The sequence below is a fragment of the Podarcis filfolensis genome (assembly GCF_964270895.1).
Source record: "Podarcis filfolensis genome assembly, chromosome: 5".
Classification (NCBI taxonomy): Eukaryota; Metazoa; Chordata; class Lepidosauria; order Squamata; family Lacertidae; genus Podarcis; species Podarcis filfolensis.
In genome coordinates this window covers 37,776,830-37,792,515 of record NC_139608.1, presented here as the reverse complement: position 1 = coordinate 37,792,515, position 15,686 = coordinate 37,776,830, and the positions used below count along the sequence as shown (strand labels likewise).

The 15,686-nt window shown below is 44.2% G+C and overlaps 1 protein-coding gene across 2 annotated transcripts in view; it reads left to right on the top strand.

Annotated features, from left to right (window-relative positions):
- The window catches only part of TSPEAR (thrombospondin type laminin G domain and EAR repeats), a 36,076-nt gene that overhangs the window by 13,604 nt on the left and 6,786 nt on the right, over nt 1–15,686 (top strand). For both annotated transcript variants that reach the window (XM_083616282.1, XM_083616283.1), the window contains 6 exons: nt 780–870; nt 7,003–7,159; nt 8,601–8,732; nt 9,548–9,780; nt 11,282–11,468; nt 14,068–14,297. In XM_083616282.1, the coding sequence (XP_083472408.1) occupies nt 780–870; nt 7,003–7,159; nt 8,601–8,732; nt 9,548–9,780; nt 11,282–11,468; nt 14,068–14,297 (1,030 nt within the window). The remainder of the gene's footprint in view (nt 1–779; nt 871–7,002; nt 7,160–8,600; nt 8,733–9,547; nt 9,781–11,281; nt 11,469–14,067; nt 14,298–15,686) is intronic.

Sequence of the window (15,686 nt, the reverse complement as noted above, 5' to 3'; positions counted from 1 at the left end):
GTGAGGTGCCTTGGAACAAAACCCCTGTGTGAATTGGGAGTTGCCTGTAAATGGTTTATTCCCTGACTCCCGGAGGAGCATAACCCTCTGAGTCAGACACCTGTATTTTCCAAGATTGATAAGCTAAGAACAAATCTTTGTGTCCCATCATGGCTTCTTTGAAGTGAAACAAACCACAGCCCCTGACTTGGACATAATGCCAAGCTAGGGGGCCATGGTTTGCTGCTCCTATTCAAACTAGGGAAGGTGGTGAAGCAGGAACTTCCTGTGTCTTCATGGTAAAGTTTACTGCAAGGGTAGAGGGCATTTTCCAGCCTGCATTCCCTTCTAGGCAACATTTGAGGAGTGTATGTGTGTCACATTCCAGGGGTGGGTGGAGCCTAGAGTAAAAGTGGGCGGAGCAATGAATGTGCATTTTATAGTAAGCTAGTTTCTGTACACAAACACCTCTCTAGCCTTCATCCAGGGAAGCAAGAGGCAACAGCAGAGAGTTCAAGGACATTCCAGCCAGGCAAAAGAACTCAAGGAGATTGTGAAGTAGGGCCATTAGAAGGTGTGGCTGGGAAGGATTCTGACCTGGGGAGAGTCTCAGGGGCCAGAGAGAAAGGCTTGAGGGGCCACAATAGGCCCATGGACTTCAGGTTTCCCAACCCTTGATGTATGAATGCATACATCAAGAGCCCAGATGGAAGGTGTAAGTCTGTTTACCTCTGCTGTTACCAGTGATGATGACTTAACTGTCTGGATACATATGTCCTTTCCTTTTTTATTCACCTTAGGATTACAGATGCTGTTTTCCCCACATCTTTGACTGTGACAGGATCCCGGTTTTATGTAGGGAGCAGAAGGAGAAGAAAAGGTTTCTTCACTGTGAGTACATTATTTGTGTTGAAGAGATTATCATAGCCATTCAGCATACAATGGGCTGACTCTGCTATACATGGGGATGGAGATGTGCATTATCAATGCATGCCCGTTTAATATCACTTTAACTTTCATTGGTACCCCCAAACCATTTTGAGAATTATAGCTTGGCAAGATACTGAGAATTCCTTGTTTGAGATTCCTAGCTCCCCCCTTATGGAAATACAGTTCCCTTGATTCTCTGAGGAAGATGACCAATTTAAGTATAGTATAGAGATAAGTAGAGACTGCAACAAAATGTTGCAGCATACCCATCCTTCTAGCAATGGGAAGGGCCAAAGCTCAGTGGTAGAGCACGTGTTTAACTTGCAGAAAGTCCCAGGTTCAATCCCTGGCTCTTCCAAGAAGGAGGATTAATTCTCCTACTGAGAATTAGTTAACTATTGATAGCCACCGATAGAAATAACGCTGAGGCAGATGGACTGAGGGTCTGGCTCTGCATGAGTCAGTTTTCTATGTTCTTCCTAACAGGAATGCTTCTGTTTCAGCCAGCCATTATCACCAAGCAGGGCATTCCACTCCCCTAGTTTTCTGTTTTTCTTTTCTGGCTGACACTTAACATACCTGGGACCTGTTCTGCAGTTACATGTTCCTGTGTAATGGTGGAGCAAGAGACACTGCAGGCGAAGTCAAACTCTGAGGATACTGGAGGAGCCATGTTTTCAGGCCAAGGCAGTGTTGAAGGGACGGGGACTACTGCATCATCTGACTCGGAACCCTCTTCAGCAGTGCTGGCTGGTGGCTATTGGGATTGGCGGGCCAGAAGGCAGGAAGGTCAACAGTGGGTGGAGCCAGAACCAATGAGAGGCAGAGCTAACTGATTCTATTTTTGTCCCCGTCTTTCTTCTGGCTGAGGGGCAATGCTGAGACTCATGAGAAGGAAGGGGACAGGCAGTGCCACCCAGTGGCGGAGGAAGCATGGGGCAGGGTGAGGGCGAGGCGATCAACCCATAGCGGCGGGGCGAGGACGGGGCAATCTGCCCATAGGGGTGGGGTGCACCATGGGGCCTCTGGAGTCTGCCTGCCTCCTCCCAGTCAGCCGCCCTACAGCTGGAGAGGAGGCAGCGGGTGGACCGTTTGGGCCGCACGGAGAATGTGCCACTGTGTCTCTTCCAGGAGAAACGCATGACTCAGGCACGCTGCAGGCCCCACTGTGAGTGCTGCCCACCATTTTGTCACCCCCATCAGTGTTGACACCCGAGGCGGCCCACACCCACTGCACCCCCCTTCCTCCGCCTCTGGTGCCACCCTCTAGACCAGCCTTTCTCAACCTGTGGGTCCCCAGATGTTGTTGGACTACAACTCCCATCACCCCCCTAGCTAGCAAGGCTAGAGCTCTGGGATGATGGGAGTTGTAGTCCAACAACATCTGGGGACCCACAGGCTGAGAAAGGCTGCTCTAGACTATTTGTAAATAAGAAGGCAGACAGGTGGGGTGGCTGAAGGCAGACTGAGGTTGGTGGGTCAGTGCCCCATTTGCCCCAGAGGGCCAGCCTTCACTGCTTTTCAAGCCAACACAGGTACCCTGAGGCAGGGGACGTGACAATTTTATGTAGGCTGTGAGGTGAGATATTGATAAAAAGTGGTCTGTGGTAAGAGTTTCTGTGACATTCATCAGCCATGTTCTGTGCAGGCCTCATAAAACTCTGGAGTATGCAAAGCTCTGCATAAAGATCAAACCAACTTCAGAACAGACCCTGAGGGAATCACACTGATGGAAGCCGTGGTACTAATCTGCTAGGAATGCTTTGGCTTTCCCTCTCTCTTGTAGCCTTTCCAGATAAACAGCAGATGCATACATGGAACAGCTTCTGTTCATTTCTGGGTTGCTGGCGATAATTTTTAGCCATTTTCTCAGATAGATCAGTAGGCTTTCATGAGCAGACATTGCAACAGATACATAATACCGTGTGTGGCTGGGACTGGGAGACACGATTGAGTGAGAGATAAAATTCTATTTTCCCTTCTTTTAAAACTAACTTGTGAAAAGAAGCCGACAGGAACAGAGAAGAGCCTGGTTCAAGATAACTCAGCCTTTGGAGAGGATGATCTGAGTGTTCCATGCCCACAAATTATGTACAAGATAAAAGCTGATAATAAGGCTACAAAGCCAAAGGAAAGCCAATCTGATAGCCAAAGATTTTCATAGCAAAAATCACAGGGAGAAAGACACAGAAACTTCTAAGGCAAGAAAGATGAGTCAAGAGTAGGGATGGGGCAGAAATTGGATTCAGTTACCATTTCAAGGCAAACTTGCAGAAATTTTCCAAAACAAAATGTGAAATGGAACACAGCCACCCTTTGAAATTCACACTTCGCCAGTTTTTTGCATTACAGTTCTCCAGCCAAGTAATGGGCACAAAATGCTTATACTAAGTTAAAGTGTGCATATAAATACATGTATTAGTGAGAAAAATATATGAAAGTGCATTATATTACAGAAATCGCTTTGAAATAAATGTGTATATGAGGAAAAATTGCATAAAACAATGTGCATATTAGGAGAAATGTGCAGTAAAATGTTACCGAATTTTCATTAGGACTTTTTTAAAAAATGCAAATGTGTGCTATATGTGGAGAAATGAAGACTGGAAAAACAAGAAATGGAGTGAAGCCAGAACCAACACTTTCATTCATCTCTGGTCCATGTGATATCTGAAGAGAACACAGATATACCGAAACAATGAGAAACCCGGTGGAACACTAATAATCCAGCCATCTGTGGGGATTTTATTATTTTATTTTTTTTCAAAAATGTCTATGCCACTTGCAGATTAACAAAACTTCCAGGGTAATAGTCGTTAAAACAATTTCAGATAGCTATAGATATCACTTAACAATGATGGAACTGTAAAAAACCTAAAGAGAGTAATAAAAACTAGCAGCAACCAATAAAATTTATTGGATTAAAACCAGCTGCCATGTTGGAAAGGCTGACTAAATAAAAATGTCTGCTGCGGGAAGGACATCTAATTCAGTACCAGGCAAGGCTCTCTGGGGAGAATATACGATGTGTGGGCTGCCAGAAGGACCAGGGAAAGGGGTGGGACCTCTTTCTTCTGTCATCACCAACCTCATTTCAGAAGGCAGAGGGATTTTTAAGTAGGGCTGGGAGAGAAATTTGATTCAGCTTGCATTTAAATGTAGAATTACCTAATTCACACTTCTCCAGATTTTGCAGCGCAGTTCTCCAGGCAAGTAATATGTACAAAAATGCACATACCAGGGCAAATTGTGCATATAAATTCATATTTCAGTAGCATACAAAAATGCATAGGTGAAAATGCTTTGCAAAAATGTGTATATTAGGCAAAACTGCATACAAAATGTGTATTTAGGAGAAATTTGCACTAAAATGCTGCTATGTTTTCAGGACGACTTTAGAAAGTAATAATCACAAGCTGATGTAGAAATATGGAGAACTGAACTTAAAACTGGACAAATGAGATAATGAAATTGATGTATTTGGCCATCCCTAATTTTAAGCAGGGGCCTCCAATTATCACCTTAGCAATCATACAGGTTCATATAAAAGAAAACCATTTTCCAGATATCTGGGCCCCAGACTATTTAGGGGTTTAAAAGGGAAGCACCACCACTTTGAATTGTGCCTGAAAATGGCCTATCAGCCACATTAGTTTAAAAACTGGAGAGATACCTAGAGGGGTGGTTAACTATCCCAGCAGGTTTTCAAGCAGGGGCTGTTGGGAATGCTCTGGTTTTCCTGCATTAAGGAGGGTTTCTTGGCTATGAGATGTGTTCCATTTGGTTGGTTCAAGTTACAAAACCTACAGAACGGACACAGTATATCGAAACGAGGCTCAGAGCACTGTGAATCCACACACACAATGTAACAAGTCATTGTGAGTGTGCCTTCTCTAGGAATTTACAGCTCTGTGGTCCTTAACCCCTTCATTTACTAACTAGCATAGATACTAGCATTGTTAGGTTTGACTGCCAAAACTCCCACACTTTTGCATCCCAGAAAACGTGATTTGTTTCTGAGTACATCTTTGCGACAAAACCACCTATCCCTTTCTTAATGTTTTGCGATGGTTAAAGGTCAACAATCGTTCATTTTTTTTAAAAAAATAATGTTTTCTTGAAATGCTTTCCATTGTAGTCAAAAAGAGTCTTTGCAAGATCAGGTAGAACAAACAGGAAATGAAGAAGACATTAGCTGAAGTGATTTATGCTGATCTTCATCTCGCACTTACAAATGATTTATTAAATTCAGATTATGACAAAACAGCCTGAAGCGTACATCTCAAACTTAAAGAGAACGAAAAGCCAAACTATTTGCACCGAGGGTGTGGGTGTGTGCTCAGGATGGGTGGCTGAAAGAGGTGTATTGGGGGAGTGCTAGAACTGGCTCTAAGGGGATAATTGGAAGATGGGGGGTCTGGCAAATTGTTTCTGAGATGCTGAGAGTAAATTTAGAGAGAGAAACTAGTGCAGGAAAGCCATAAAAAGGATCCAGTTACTGTCCCAAAAGACTTATAGATGAATGAGAGGCATAGGGGAAGAAGTAATTCCAGACCAGGTGTGGGAATCCTTTGGGCTTCCACATGCTGCTGAACTACAGCTGTCAACCCAGCCATTGTGGTCAATGACAAAGGATTATGGGAGTTCAGCAACATCTGGAGGTTCAGAGGTTCCCCACACCTGTTCTAGGCAAATTGGGTGCCAGACACGTAGCATGCAGGGACACCATCTGAAAGTCCAGGGAATTTTGTCTCTTGCTCCCCTTTCTGAATTAGATTTCACATGCTCACTTCTCAGGAAGACTCAGAAGTCATAGCGGCCAACAGTAGATAGAGGCAGAGCCACTGATGGGCAGAGCCAACTCTTCTCCCTGCTGAGTTCCAAAGGGGGCAGCTCTGAGGAAGAGGAGGAGGAGGAGGAACTTGACAGCCAGAGCCAGAGTAAGAAAGAAGGCAGGGCAGGTGGGGGCTAGCTGAATGAAGATTGAGGCTGGTGGGACAGTGTCCCATTTGCCCAAGTGGATCTGCCTCCACTCCTAGCACCTCTGTTTCTGCCAGCTCACTGCTTCTAAATGTGCCCCTGAGGACATTATACTCCACGGTTGAATAGTCATTCCCTTATTTGAAGTGAAGCCTATTGGAAGTGAAGGAAAATACTCACCACACTCTTACAACTACTGCACATGCATGCTTTTTTCCTAATCTCCCTCCTCGGACAAGCAGCCAGCCCAGCAGGTTTTTGTTGCATATCTATGTTAAATAATGTATAGCTCGATCCTTAGTTCAAGAAAATATGGAATAGTAAGTTTTCTTAGATTACAGGGTGTGGGTTTTCCTCCACCAGTAGAAGCTTATTTCCACATTAGCTTCAGTAACAGTTTAATCCCTATCAAAGTGGCAGGGTAACCATTGCAGAAGTGTTTTATAACAAACCAATGTTAACATGGGGTAGTATACTGTTGTTTGAAAGGCAAGTGCTCCTTAATATCCAGCATTCCATGAAGACCTAGTATGTTTGTGCATGAAATGTTGCTTTGATCAGCATCTACACTGTGGTGTATAATTCAGCCATACACTTTCAACAAGGTCAACATAACATGAAAGTGTCATAATTTATCTCGTGTTCCCTATTACCCTCAACGTTAATGTGGATAGTAAAAGGACAGATTAGTCAAAGAATTATTGCTCATATATCATACTTGTTCACCCATCGTGTACACATTGGTGAGAAGTTGCTCTTGTGAATAAAGAATAAAGGCCAGCAGCACAGAACTTATTTTGAGCAGAACCTCTGATGAGCTCAGCCCTGGAATCAATGTTCAATGGCACATTCAATAGCCCACTAACACATAGAGCAATATGAAGAGGCTGCCCCTGAGCACCTGAAAGGTAGTTTTCCCCTGTCACTGATGAGTCACAATTGCTCCCCACACATATGAAAATTGGGGCCCATGATTTTTCTAATGGGCTTAAGCCCCGTCATCAACTGAACAAAGAAAGAAAGAAAGAAAATCAATGTTGTAAACATACCAACCATGGTCTTCCAACAACCCTGATTGATTTCATTCCCTAGTCTGTCTTCCTCTCTTTTCAGGGCTTGCTAAGGCAGCTGGTCCTGTTGCCAGGATCTGATGCTACCTCAAGGATGTGCACTGGCATGAACTTTAATCTAGCAGTGCTCTCCATCCCTAAAATTCTGCAGGATCTCCCCGTGAAACCAGCGGGCAATGGGCTGCTGAAATACCCTTACGGTCAGTAAAACAAACAAAATAGGTTTTGAGGTGCTTCCAGCAACTTGCATTAGGAAACTATAGAGGAGAACAAGCTGGTAACCCTTCCAAGTGCAGAGAGTGAGCCTGGAGTTAGAGCAGATCTGGGCTGATTGACTTGCAGCAGCAGAAGGGTACGTTTCACTTTTGTCATCTAATACTATTCTGTTTCGTTTCCCCCTTCAATAAAATTGTGAGATTGATTCCTTGCAGTTAATGAACCTTTCTTCCTTGTGGACCTTTTCACTGATATACATAATATATTGCTTTAAGCCGCCCAGAAAATTTTGTATCTTAGGACAAATGTTGTTAATAAATAAAAACATGGTACAGTGTTTCTGTTATCAAATGCAAAACAATATTTCTTGCCTATACTTTGATGACAGCAACATATGCTTTGCCGTTTACTAGTAGAAAGGTGCCACCACAGAGAAGGCCCTGCTCCTTATCTCCACCTGCCTGACTTCAGAGGCTGGCAAGACTCAGAGCAGAACCTCTCCTGCAAATCTTACCATCCAGTAGTGTGTATATATGGGAGAAGAAATTGTATACACTGTAGAAGATTATGATTCCCATCTGCCTCAGCCACCATGGCCAGTGGTCAAGGTTGCTGAAGAGATATAATTGAGTGTTATCAGCCCACTGGTGACATTTAATTCTGAATCCTCAGATGAACTCTCCAAGTGGTTTTATGTAAAGATGTTAAAGAGCTACGAGGGACAAAATGGGACTGTGGGATTTCATACGAAAATTCCCAAGGGGAATTTTCAACAACAGTTCCACAGTGCAAGCTCCTAATTAAGCCAACTGTCATTGCTTAGTTTATGGCGTAATAAAACATTATACCCAGAGTGCTTCTGGATGAACTGTTCCTTTGCAGAAGATTTGGTTGTTATCACACACCACCATGGCTTGTTTATTGCCAACAAAACCACAATCTGAAGTGATGGTTTGTTGTTTTGCTTATGAATCTTGGTTTGTTTTAACTATAGCTTGGTGTTATGTGTGAACCCAGCAGCCTGCCTTTACCATGGCTTATTTGGTGACTTCATGTGCTATACCAGTGGTTCCCAACCCTTTTTTGGCCATGCCACACCTAAGCATCTCTAAAATCCTGACACCACCCACCCCCACATAACATATAATTTTTATTATTCAAAAAGTGAACTATTCACATGGAGGAAGCCTAAAAGGCCATTCACTGTTTATAACTCATTCTCGAATTGCCCCCCTAAAAATCAAAGACCATACTTGTCCAGCAGCAAATGAACACAGAGAAAAACATGTTTGTAGCCAAGCATTATCTCACATAATCCAGTGCAGTTGTGTATTGATATCTATAATTGCATTTCTCGTAGTGCCAGAGCAAGTATTTATTTGCTGCTAATTTGCTTGTGTTTTTTTTTTAACTGTTATCATTCAGAAGCAGACATGAAGGTGACTTTGGGGTCTCACCCTCCCTGTACCAAAAGTGAAAGTGGTCAGTTCTGGTTTAATGCTGCTCAGAAAGGGCTATTTATATGCAACGGGGATAAATGGATTTCCTTGCTAGAAGGTAAGCCTCTCTGGGTACCGATTGATTGGTTGTATTTCTGTTCCGCCTTTCATTCAAATGAATCTCAAATCGGCTTACAAACAATAAATAACAAATTGGTTGGCCTCCGTCTGTCTCGGGAGACAATGCAGGAGTGTCCCTTTGGGGGTGAAGTCAAACCTTTGGGGAATTACAGCACCTTCTGTGGCAGTAGAGACCAAAATGGGAAAGACATGTTTTGTTGCAGCTGGGGCAGATGAGGGTGTTCGGTTGTGCTGGTGCCGGTAAAGCATGGCATTTCTTCTGCGCTCCTCCAAGCAGTCATTCCTCTTCTGGTCACTTCTGTGGTTGCACAACCTGACTGCCTGTCTCCAGGTGCTGTGGTCATCTGTGAGGGATTCTTTCACGGTGGAGTTAATGTTGCCAGCCTTCCCATCATGTTTCCAGACATCTTTGTAATGCAGGGTTGGTCTGCCAGCAGGCCTGGTGCCTGAAGCCAGTTCCTTGGGGATCCTGCCATCTTCTATTGTGTGTACATGACCAAGGCAGTATAGATGTCAATGAGATAGAAGCGCAAACATGCTGAGAGGGGCTCAGCCACCATGTTTAAACTGGCTTATAGGCATCTGAGCAGAGAAGCTAGATCTAAATGTGAAATGTAAGTTTGAATAGGATCAGGAGTAAGGGAAACCAGAAGGAATGAGAGGGGAATTCAGGCCCAAGGAAGAGGGTCACAGAAGGAGTGAGGAGGAGAAGATAAATCATTTCAGGAATGCTAATTCTGCTGGATCATTCTGCCTACAGAATCCCCTTATTAATGCCATTTGATTTCATAGTTGAAGAAAGACTGGACTATCTGGAAGAATACCAGAGTTTAGCTACAAATTCTGAAACCATGGGCATTGAGGTCTTTGTCATCCCTGACGTGGGACTCTTTGCAGCTACTGCTAATCGGTACACTCCTCCAGGGTCAGCCATCTACAAATGGACGGATGAGAAATTTGTGGCATACCAAAATATCCCCACTTACCAAGCCCAGTCCTGGAAATTCTTTACTATCGGAAAAAAGGTAAATTGTAAGTTAATTTTCAGTATTACTGGATACTCCACTATTCCCATCAGCTTTTCTCTCTGGTCTTTTTCTGACACCTCCCTTACCAGTTCCTTAACTGGCAGTTAACCCCCCATTTGACAGTCAACTCCCAACTGAATTGGAACCTTAAGCCATTAAGAATCTACTGTCATCCAGACCGATCGGATTAAATTTACCTGATCCAGGCCTCACCTAATACATTTGTAAAATGATAATTCTCTCTCTCTCTCTCTCTCTCTCTCTCTCTCTCTCCTCTGTCATAACCTGTCCCCAAGAACTACTACTATGTAGGCTTGCAACACCATGACAAATCAAGGCACTTTGATAAAGGTCACAACACATTTCCCCCTTCAAACACAAATAAATATACAGATATAGATTGAAATGGATATAGATATAATTCCTCCATACTGGTGTTCTTATTTATCTAGAACAGGGATGGGGGGAACTCCTTACCATTTGGCCAGCAAGGGTAGGAATTCCTTTGATTGAGAAAGGTGTATTCCTAGCTACCCATCAGTTTCAACTCCCACTTGAGCTTTTCCTTCAGAACTCTGCAGTTTGAAGCATGGAGGGGGCTATGTTTGAAAGTGCACTCCTACCCACCCATTAGCTGATAAATGGTCAGCATGTGCCTTGATCAAGGCTTTCAAATGCGCCCCCCCCCGTGTTTCTTCAAACCATGATACTTCAAAGGGAAACATCACATGACATCAGTATGTCAGGTGTTGGGCAGGTGGGCAGCTCTGCCCACCTGTCAACTTTGGCCTGCCAGGGTGGAGAAAAGATCCAGCCCTCTGGCCAGAAAAAGTTCCCCACACTTGCTCTAGAAGAAGAGATTTGGAGCAGGCGGTTCTAGAAGACTTTAGCAGACCAAGAATCTCATACCAGAGATGTTTGGTGGCAAAGTGCAAGAGCTTTTCTAAGCTGACTTTCATTGCACTGCTGTGTCTTGCTCTATTGCTATTTATGAAATATGGCTTCTGTAGCGGTTTCACTATTTTATTGTAGGAAATTCTGAGAGCATTTTAAGGAGTGTGCCCAATAAATATTCCAAATAAAGTATGTGTGGTCTGGGGTGGGGTGGGGGGAAGGATAGCATATTTTCGTATTTTGAGAGTTTTTCCTCTCTGGAAAAGAACCTGTTGTGCTTACAGGCCTTCAGTGTAGGCCCCCCTCTGATACAATGCACCATTGACAACGTTCGTAGAACTGTTGGAAACTTCTGGAAAAGTCCTCTTTCCGTACTGCTTTCAGTTCTGCCATCACAGCAGCTTGGATGTATGAAATGTTGGAAAATCTGTGCCCTTTCAGTGCAGATTTCAGTTTTGGAAAAAGAAAGAAATCCGATGGGGCCAGACTGGGAAAATATGGAGGGTGGGACAACTCAGTAACCTTAGTAACGATTTCACGCAGAATATATGGATTGTTCTGTGCAAGAAGAGAGACTGAGCTGTTGTAGCTTCTTGTTTTTCAGATTTTCCTTGCAGTGGCAAATTTTGAAGCAAATGAAAGGGGTCAAGAGTTTTCTGTGATTTACAAGTGGAACTACAGAAAGGAGAAATTCACTGTGTACCAGAGGATCAACACATACAGTGCTCGAGACTGGGAGGCATTCGTCATTGATGGAGAGGCCTTCCTCGCAGTGGCTAATCATAGAAAAGGTATCTAGTTGCCAATGTACAGTGACACCAATTGGCATGTGCAAAATCCCTTCCCTTTGCCATTGGACAACCAGAACCACCTGGCGTGCACCTGCTTTCCTTACATATGTTCTGTTCCTCTTAACAGCTGTGTGGCATGCATCAAGTCAACAGGTGCAACTTTTGGCATGGAAATGCCGTGATGAGGGAAAAGCTGCCCTTGATTAATTTAATCTATCTAGTCTATGCCCTGCTTGCAAGACACAGAGGACAAGTACAGTGGATGCTGGGGTTGCAAACGTGATCCGTGCAGGATGCATGTTTGCAACCCACAGCATTCGCAACCCGCGTCTGTGTGTCTGTGCACGTGCGGGTTGCGATTTAGCGCTTCTGCGCGTGTGCAAAGCACGATTTAGTGCTTCTGTGCATGCGCAACCGCCAAAACCCAGAAGTAACCCATTCCAGTACTTCCGGGTTTCAGCGGTCCGTAACTCGAAAAAATGCAACCTGAAGCGGCTGTAACCCAAGGTATGACTGTATCTTAGATGACTTTCAAAGGGGATTAAATGAATGTGTATAGGGATAGGTCTGCCAGTCTCCACTAAATCACTGTTGCTCGGGGGAGAGCTACTGCATGGAGGCATCTGGTTGGCCACTGTGGAAAGCAGGATACTGGATTAGGTGGATCCTTGGTCTCATCCATCTAGGTTTGTGTTCTTAGGAGACTTCCACCAGAAGTGACTCTTCAACCAAGAGAGATACTGCAAGGGATCACTGAAGCTGCTGTCACTGTAGCTATTACAATCAGCAGTCCAACTGACTGCAGCCTTCCCTTGTGGTGCTAATCAAGAGTTTTTGTAGGGTCTATAACAGGGAAATAATGAGTTGCACTCCTCTTTCGCCCCCACCTGCCAGGGTTCAGAGGCTGCTGAGCAATTCACTGTGTCCTCTTTAAATTAATAATTCCTATTGCTAAAACCATTTTTAAACAGTGGGTGTCTGCTTCATTTTGCACCAGCTTTTTCATATTTGCATCTGTGCTATGTTTAGTATGTGGTTATACATATTTAGACCCCAGCAACAAACGGATGCTTTCTTTGTGTGTCAAGGCCTATGCAGTGTTAAGAGAGAGATTTTAAAAACCTGGATTTATGAAAGCAACCCTGGGGGTCCTCAATCCATAGTGAGATTGCAACATGGCAGGATGTCGTTGTCGTTGTCATTTATTTATTTTTAACCATTTCCCCCATGTTGTTTTCCTGCTGAAAATCATCCCCTTGTGGTTTCTGTCCCCCTGCCTAAAATTGCACAATAACGAATAGCAACTTTGTGAGGTATTTTCAGCTGGGAAATGGGTCCCCTGCTAGAGTGTGGGCCTTATCAGGTCCCCCACAAGGCCAGACTCTGGTGCTGTGCCTGAGAACAAACAACTGATTCTTAGTTTCCCACAAGCAGTATGCTAAACCTTGGATGAAAACGTGGCTGGTAGTTTAGATTTCAGGCATCTAGGTTAAAATTCTGCAACATTCCTCCAAACCATCAGAATGGTTTGTCACTTGGTATGGTTTGCACTTCACAAACTATGAGCCAAAAAGCCAAAGCCTGAACATAGCTAAACCACAGGTTTGGGTTTACCCAACGCATCAAGGCAACTAGAGCTTCATTTAACTCAGTACAGCAGCACAATTGGGAAGGAGCACAGAAACCACAATCACCTCTCAGAGGCTGCACACTCACATGATTGCCTTGGGCTTTAGCATGGCTTGCAAGCCTGGCCTCCAAACTACAGTGGTACCTCGGGTTACATACGCTTCAGGTTACATACACTTCAGGTTACAGGCTCCGCTAACCCAGAAATAGTACCTCAGGTTAAGAACTTTGCTTCAGGATGAGAACAGAAATTGTGCTCCGGCGGTGCAACGGCAGCGGGAGGCCCCATTAGCTAAAGTGGTGCTTCAGGTTAAGAACAATTTCAGGTTAAGAACGGACCTCCGGAACGAATTGAGTACTTAACCCGAGGTACCACTGTAAAGTAGACCCTCCTGGAAGCTTTTTGGGATCCAAAATCATTTGGAGTGCCCATGAAATGACCATATGCTGCCACCCAGTGGAGTCAGTTAACATAATCCATGGAAAGAACTGTTTTTCTAAAATGTAAAATGTCGGAAGAAAAAATAAAATGTATAGTTTCAGCCTTAATATAAAGTAAACAGGGACAATATGGAAGTAAATGCTATTAAATCAGTCCTAATTGTACTGGGCCCCTCACTTGCTTTTGCAAAAAGAAAAAGGGTGGTAGCGGTTATGATTAAAATCTAATGCTTAGCTGACCAAATTCTTTATTCCTCATTCATGTAATGCCTTACTCTCTTCCAAGTCCAGCCTTGCCATTAGGCAGGCCTCAGGCAGCTGATTCTATCCCATGCAAAAATTCCATTGTCTTTTGAAATCTTTTCAGGTGAATTGAATTATTAGCTCCCTTTTTGGTTCTTTATCTGGTCAAAAACTAGACAGTCATTTCCTCCAGCTTGACAACAACAACAACCCTCTCACTTGACTCTCCATTTCAGATAAAAACCTTGAGGTCAGTCCTTGACGTCTGACATTTTTTCTTCCTTAGGGAATAACCACAATATAGACAGTGTCATATACAGGTGGAACGCCAGGACAGGCCTCTTTGAAACCAACCAGACCATTCCTACCTCGGGAGCCTACGACTGGGAATTTTTCAGCATTGGGCCTTACTCCTTCCTCGTGGTGGCCAACACATTTAATGGAACATCCACCACAATCAACTCTCACATCTACATTTGGCTCAGTGGAGCCTTCCAGCTCTTCCAGTCAATATTGGTAAGATATTGAGAAGGAAAAACCAGTGTAATTGTTTGATTGCTTGGGCAACGTATTTTGCTCTGAACACCTCAGTGGATATACCCTATATAAGCATAGGGTAGGTGGGTGTGCTGATTTTTATACACAGTTCTGTATTCATGAAGCTGCACTGAATGCTGCCACTGCCACCAAAATGACATAGCCAAAGATTTCCCTTCCATTCATATATGTCAGTACTGAAGTCTGTTGCACACAGGTAATGAAAACTGTACATGCAGATGTGACTGCAGATCAGGGGGATGCAAGTATAGATGTGCATTGTGCAATCTATTGTCTGTATCCCCCTCATAGTGCAGGTTGTCTTGAGTCACCATATACCAACTTTTGTGTTACTTGTTTTAATGGGACTGCAAAATAAAAGTGTGGGGTCATCCTTCCTTGATTTATTTTTCCCTTAGTGCTGATCAGCAGCATCACTGAGTATGCTAATTGGTCATATTAGCATATGTTAATATGCACAGTTACAGCTGTGTGTGTTTTTAAGTTCTGTTGGAATCTGTAACATTAGAGATCAAGTTCATTGGGGGACTGGTAAATGGCAAATAAAATCATGCTTGAATTCAGCTCCTCCCCCTCCCCCTCCCCCTCCCCCGCAACCTGATGCCCTCCAGATGTTTTGGGCTGTAACTACCATAATGGCTGGAGCTGATAGGAACTGAAGTCTCCGACATTGAAAAGTTGGCATTTTTTTACTTCTTCAAATGTAATGGGTTTTTCTCTGTCCCATCCTGAGCTTGGCTAGCCATCTGCTGGGACTTATGAGCCACTCCAGTCAGCAGCTGTTGCCTGAATGAGTTTACTAAGCTGTTTGAAGGCAAAAAGAGCAGGTTGTCTAAGGCAGGCGATAAAGTAGCAAGATAGGGCTTGCTGCACATCCTGATGTCAGGGTGAGCTCACCCCCGGGCCACTTCAGTTCAGATGAAGGGAGTTGCTACTTCCCTGTTTCCCCACCTGCTGCCCGTAGTCTCAGGAATCACATGGCTCTCCTTCCTGGCTCCTGCTCCCTTTGGGCCTCCATGCTTCGTCATGCGCAATTCCTTCCCACAAGTCCCCCTGCTGCTGTGTTACTACCTTGGCACATCTCAGTCACCGTGGCAACCAGGCCAGCTTCCCAGCTGGAGATGGCAGCTGTGGTGGAGAGCATTCCAGTTGCCATGGCAATGTCACAGCTGTTCTTGGTCTTGCCATTCTGCAGTGCTCATCCCACTGGCCTGGAGAGAGACACTTTTGGCCTCACCTTCCTCTTTCCATGAGGCAATTGAGGTCACCACTGCTGAGCCTCACAAAAAAATGGCAGCGCTTGGGCCAGAGGCTCAGGCAAGTGGGGAGCAGCAAGATACAGGATCC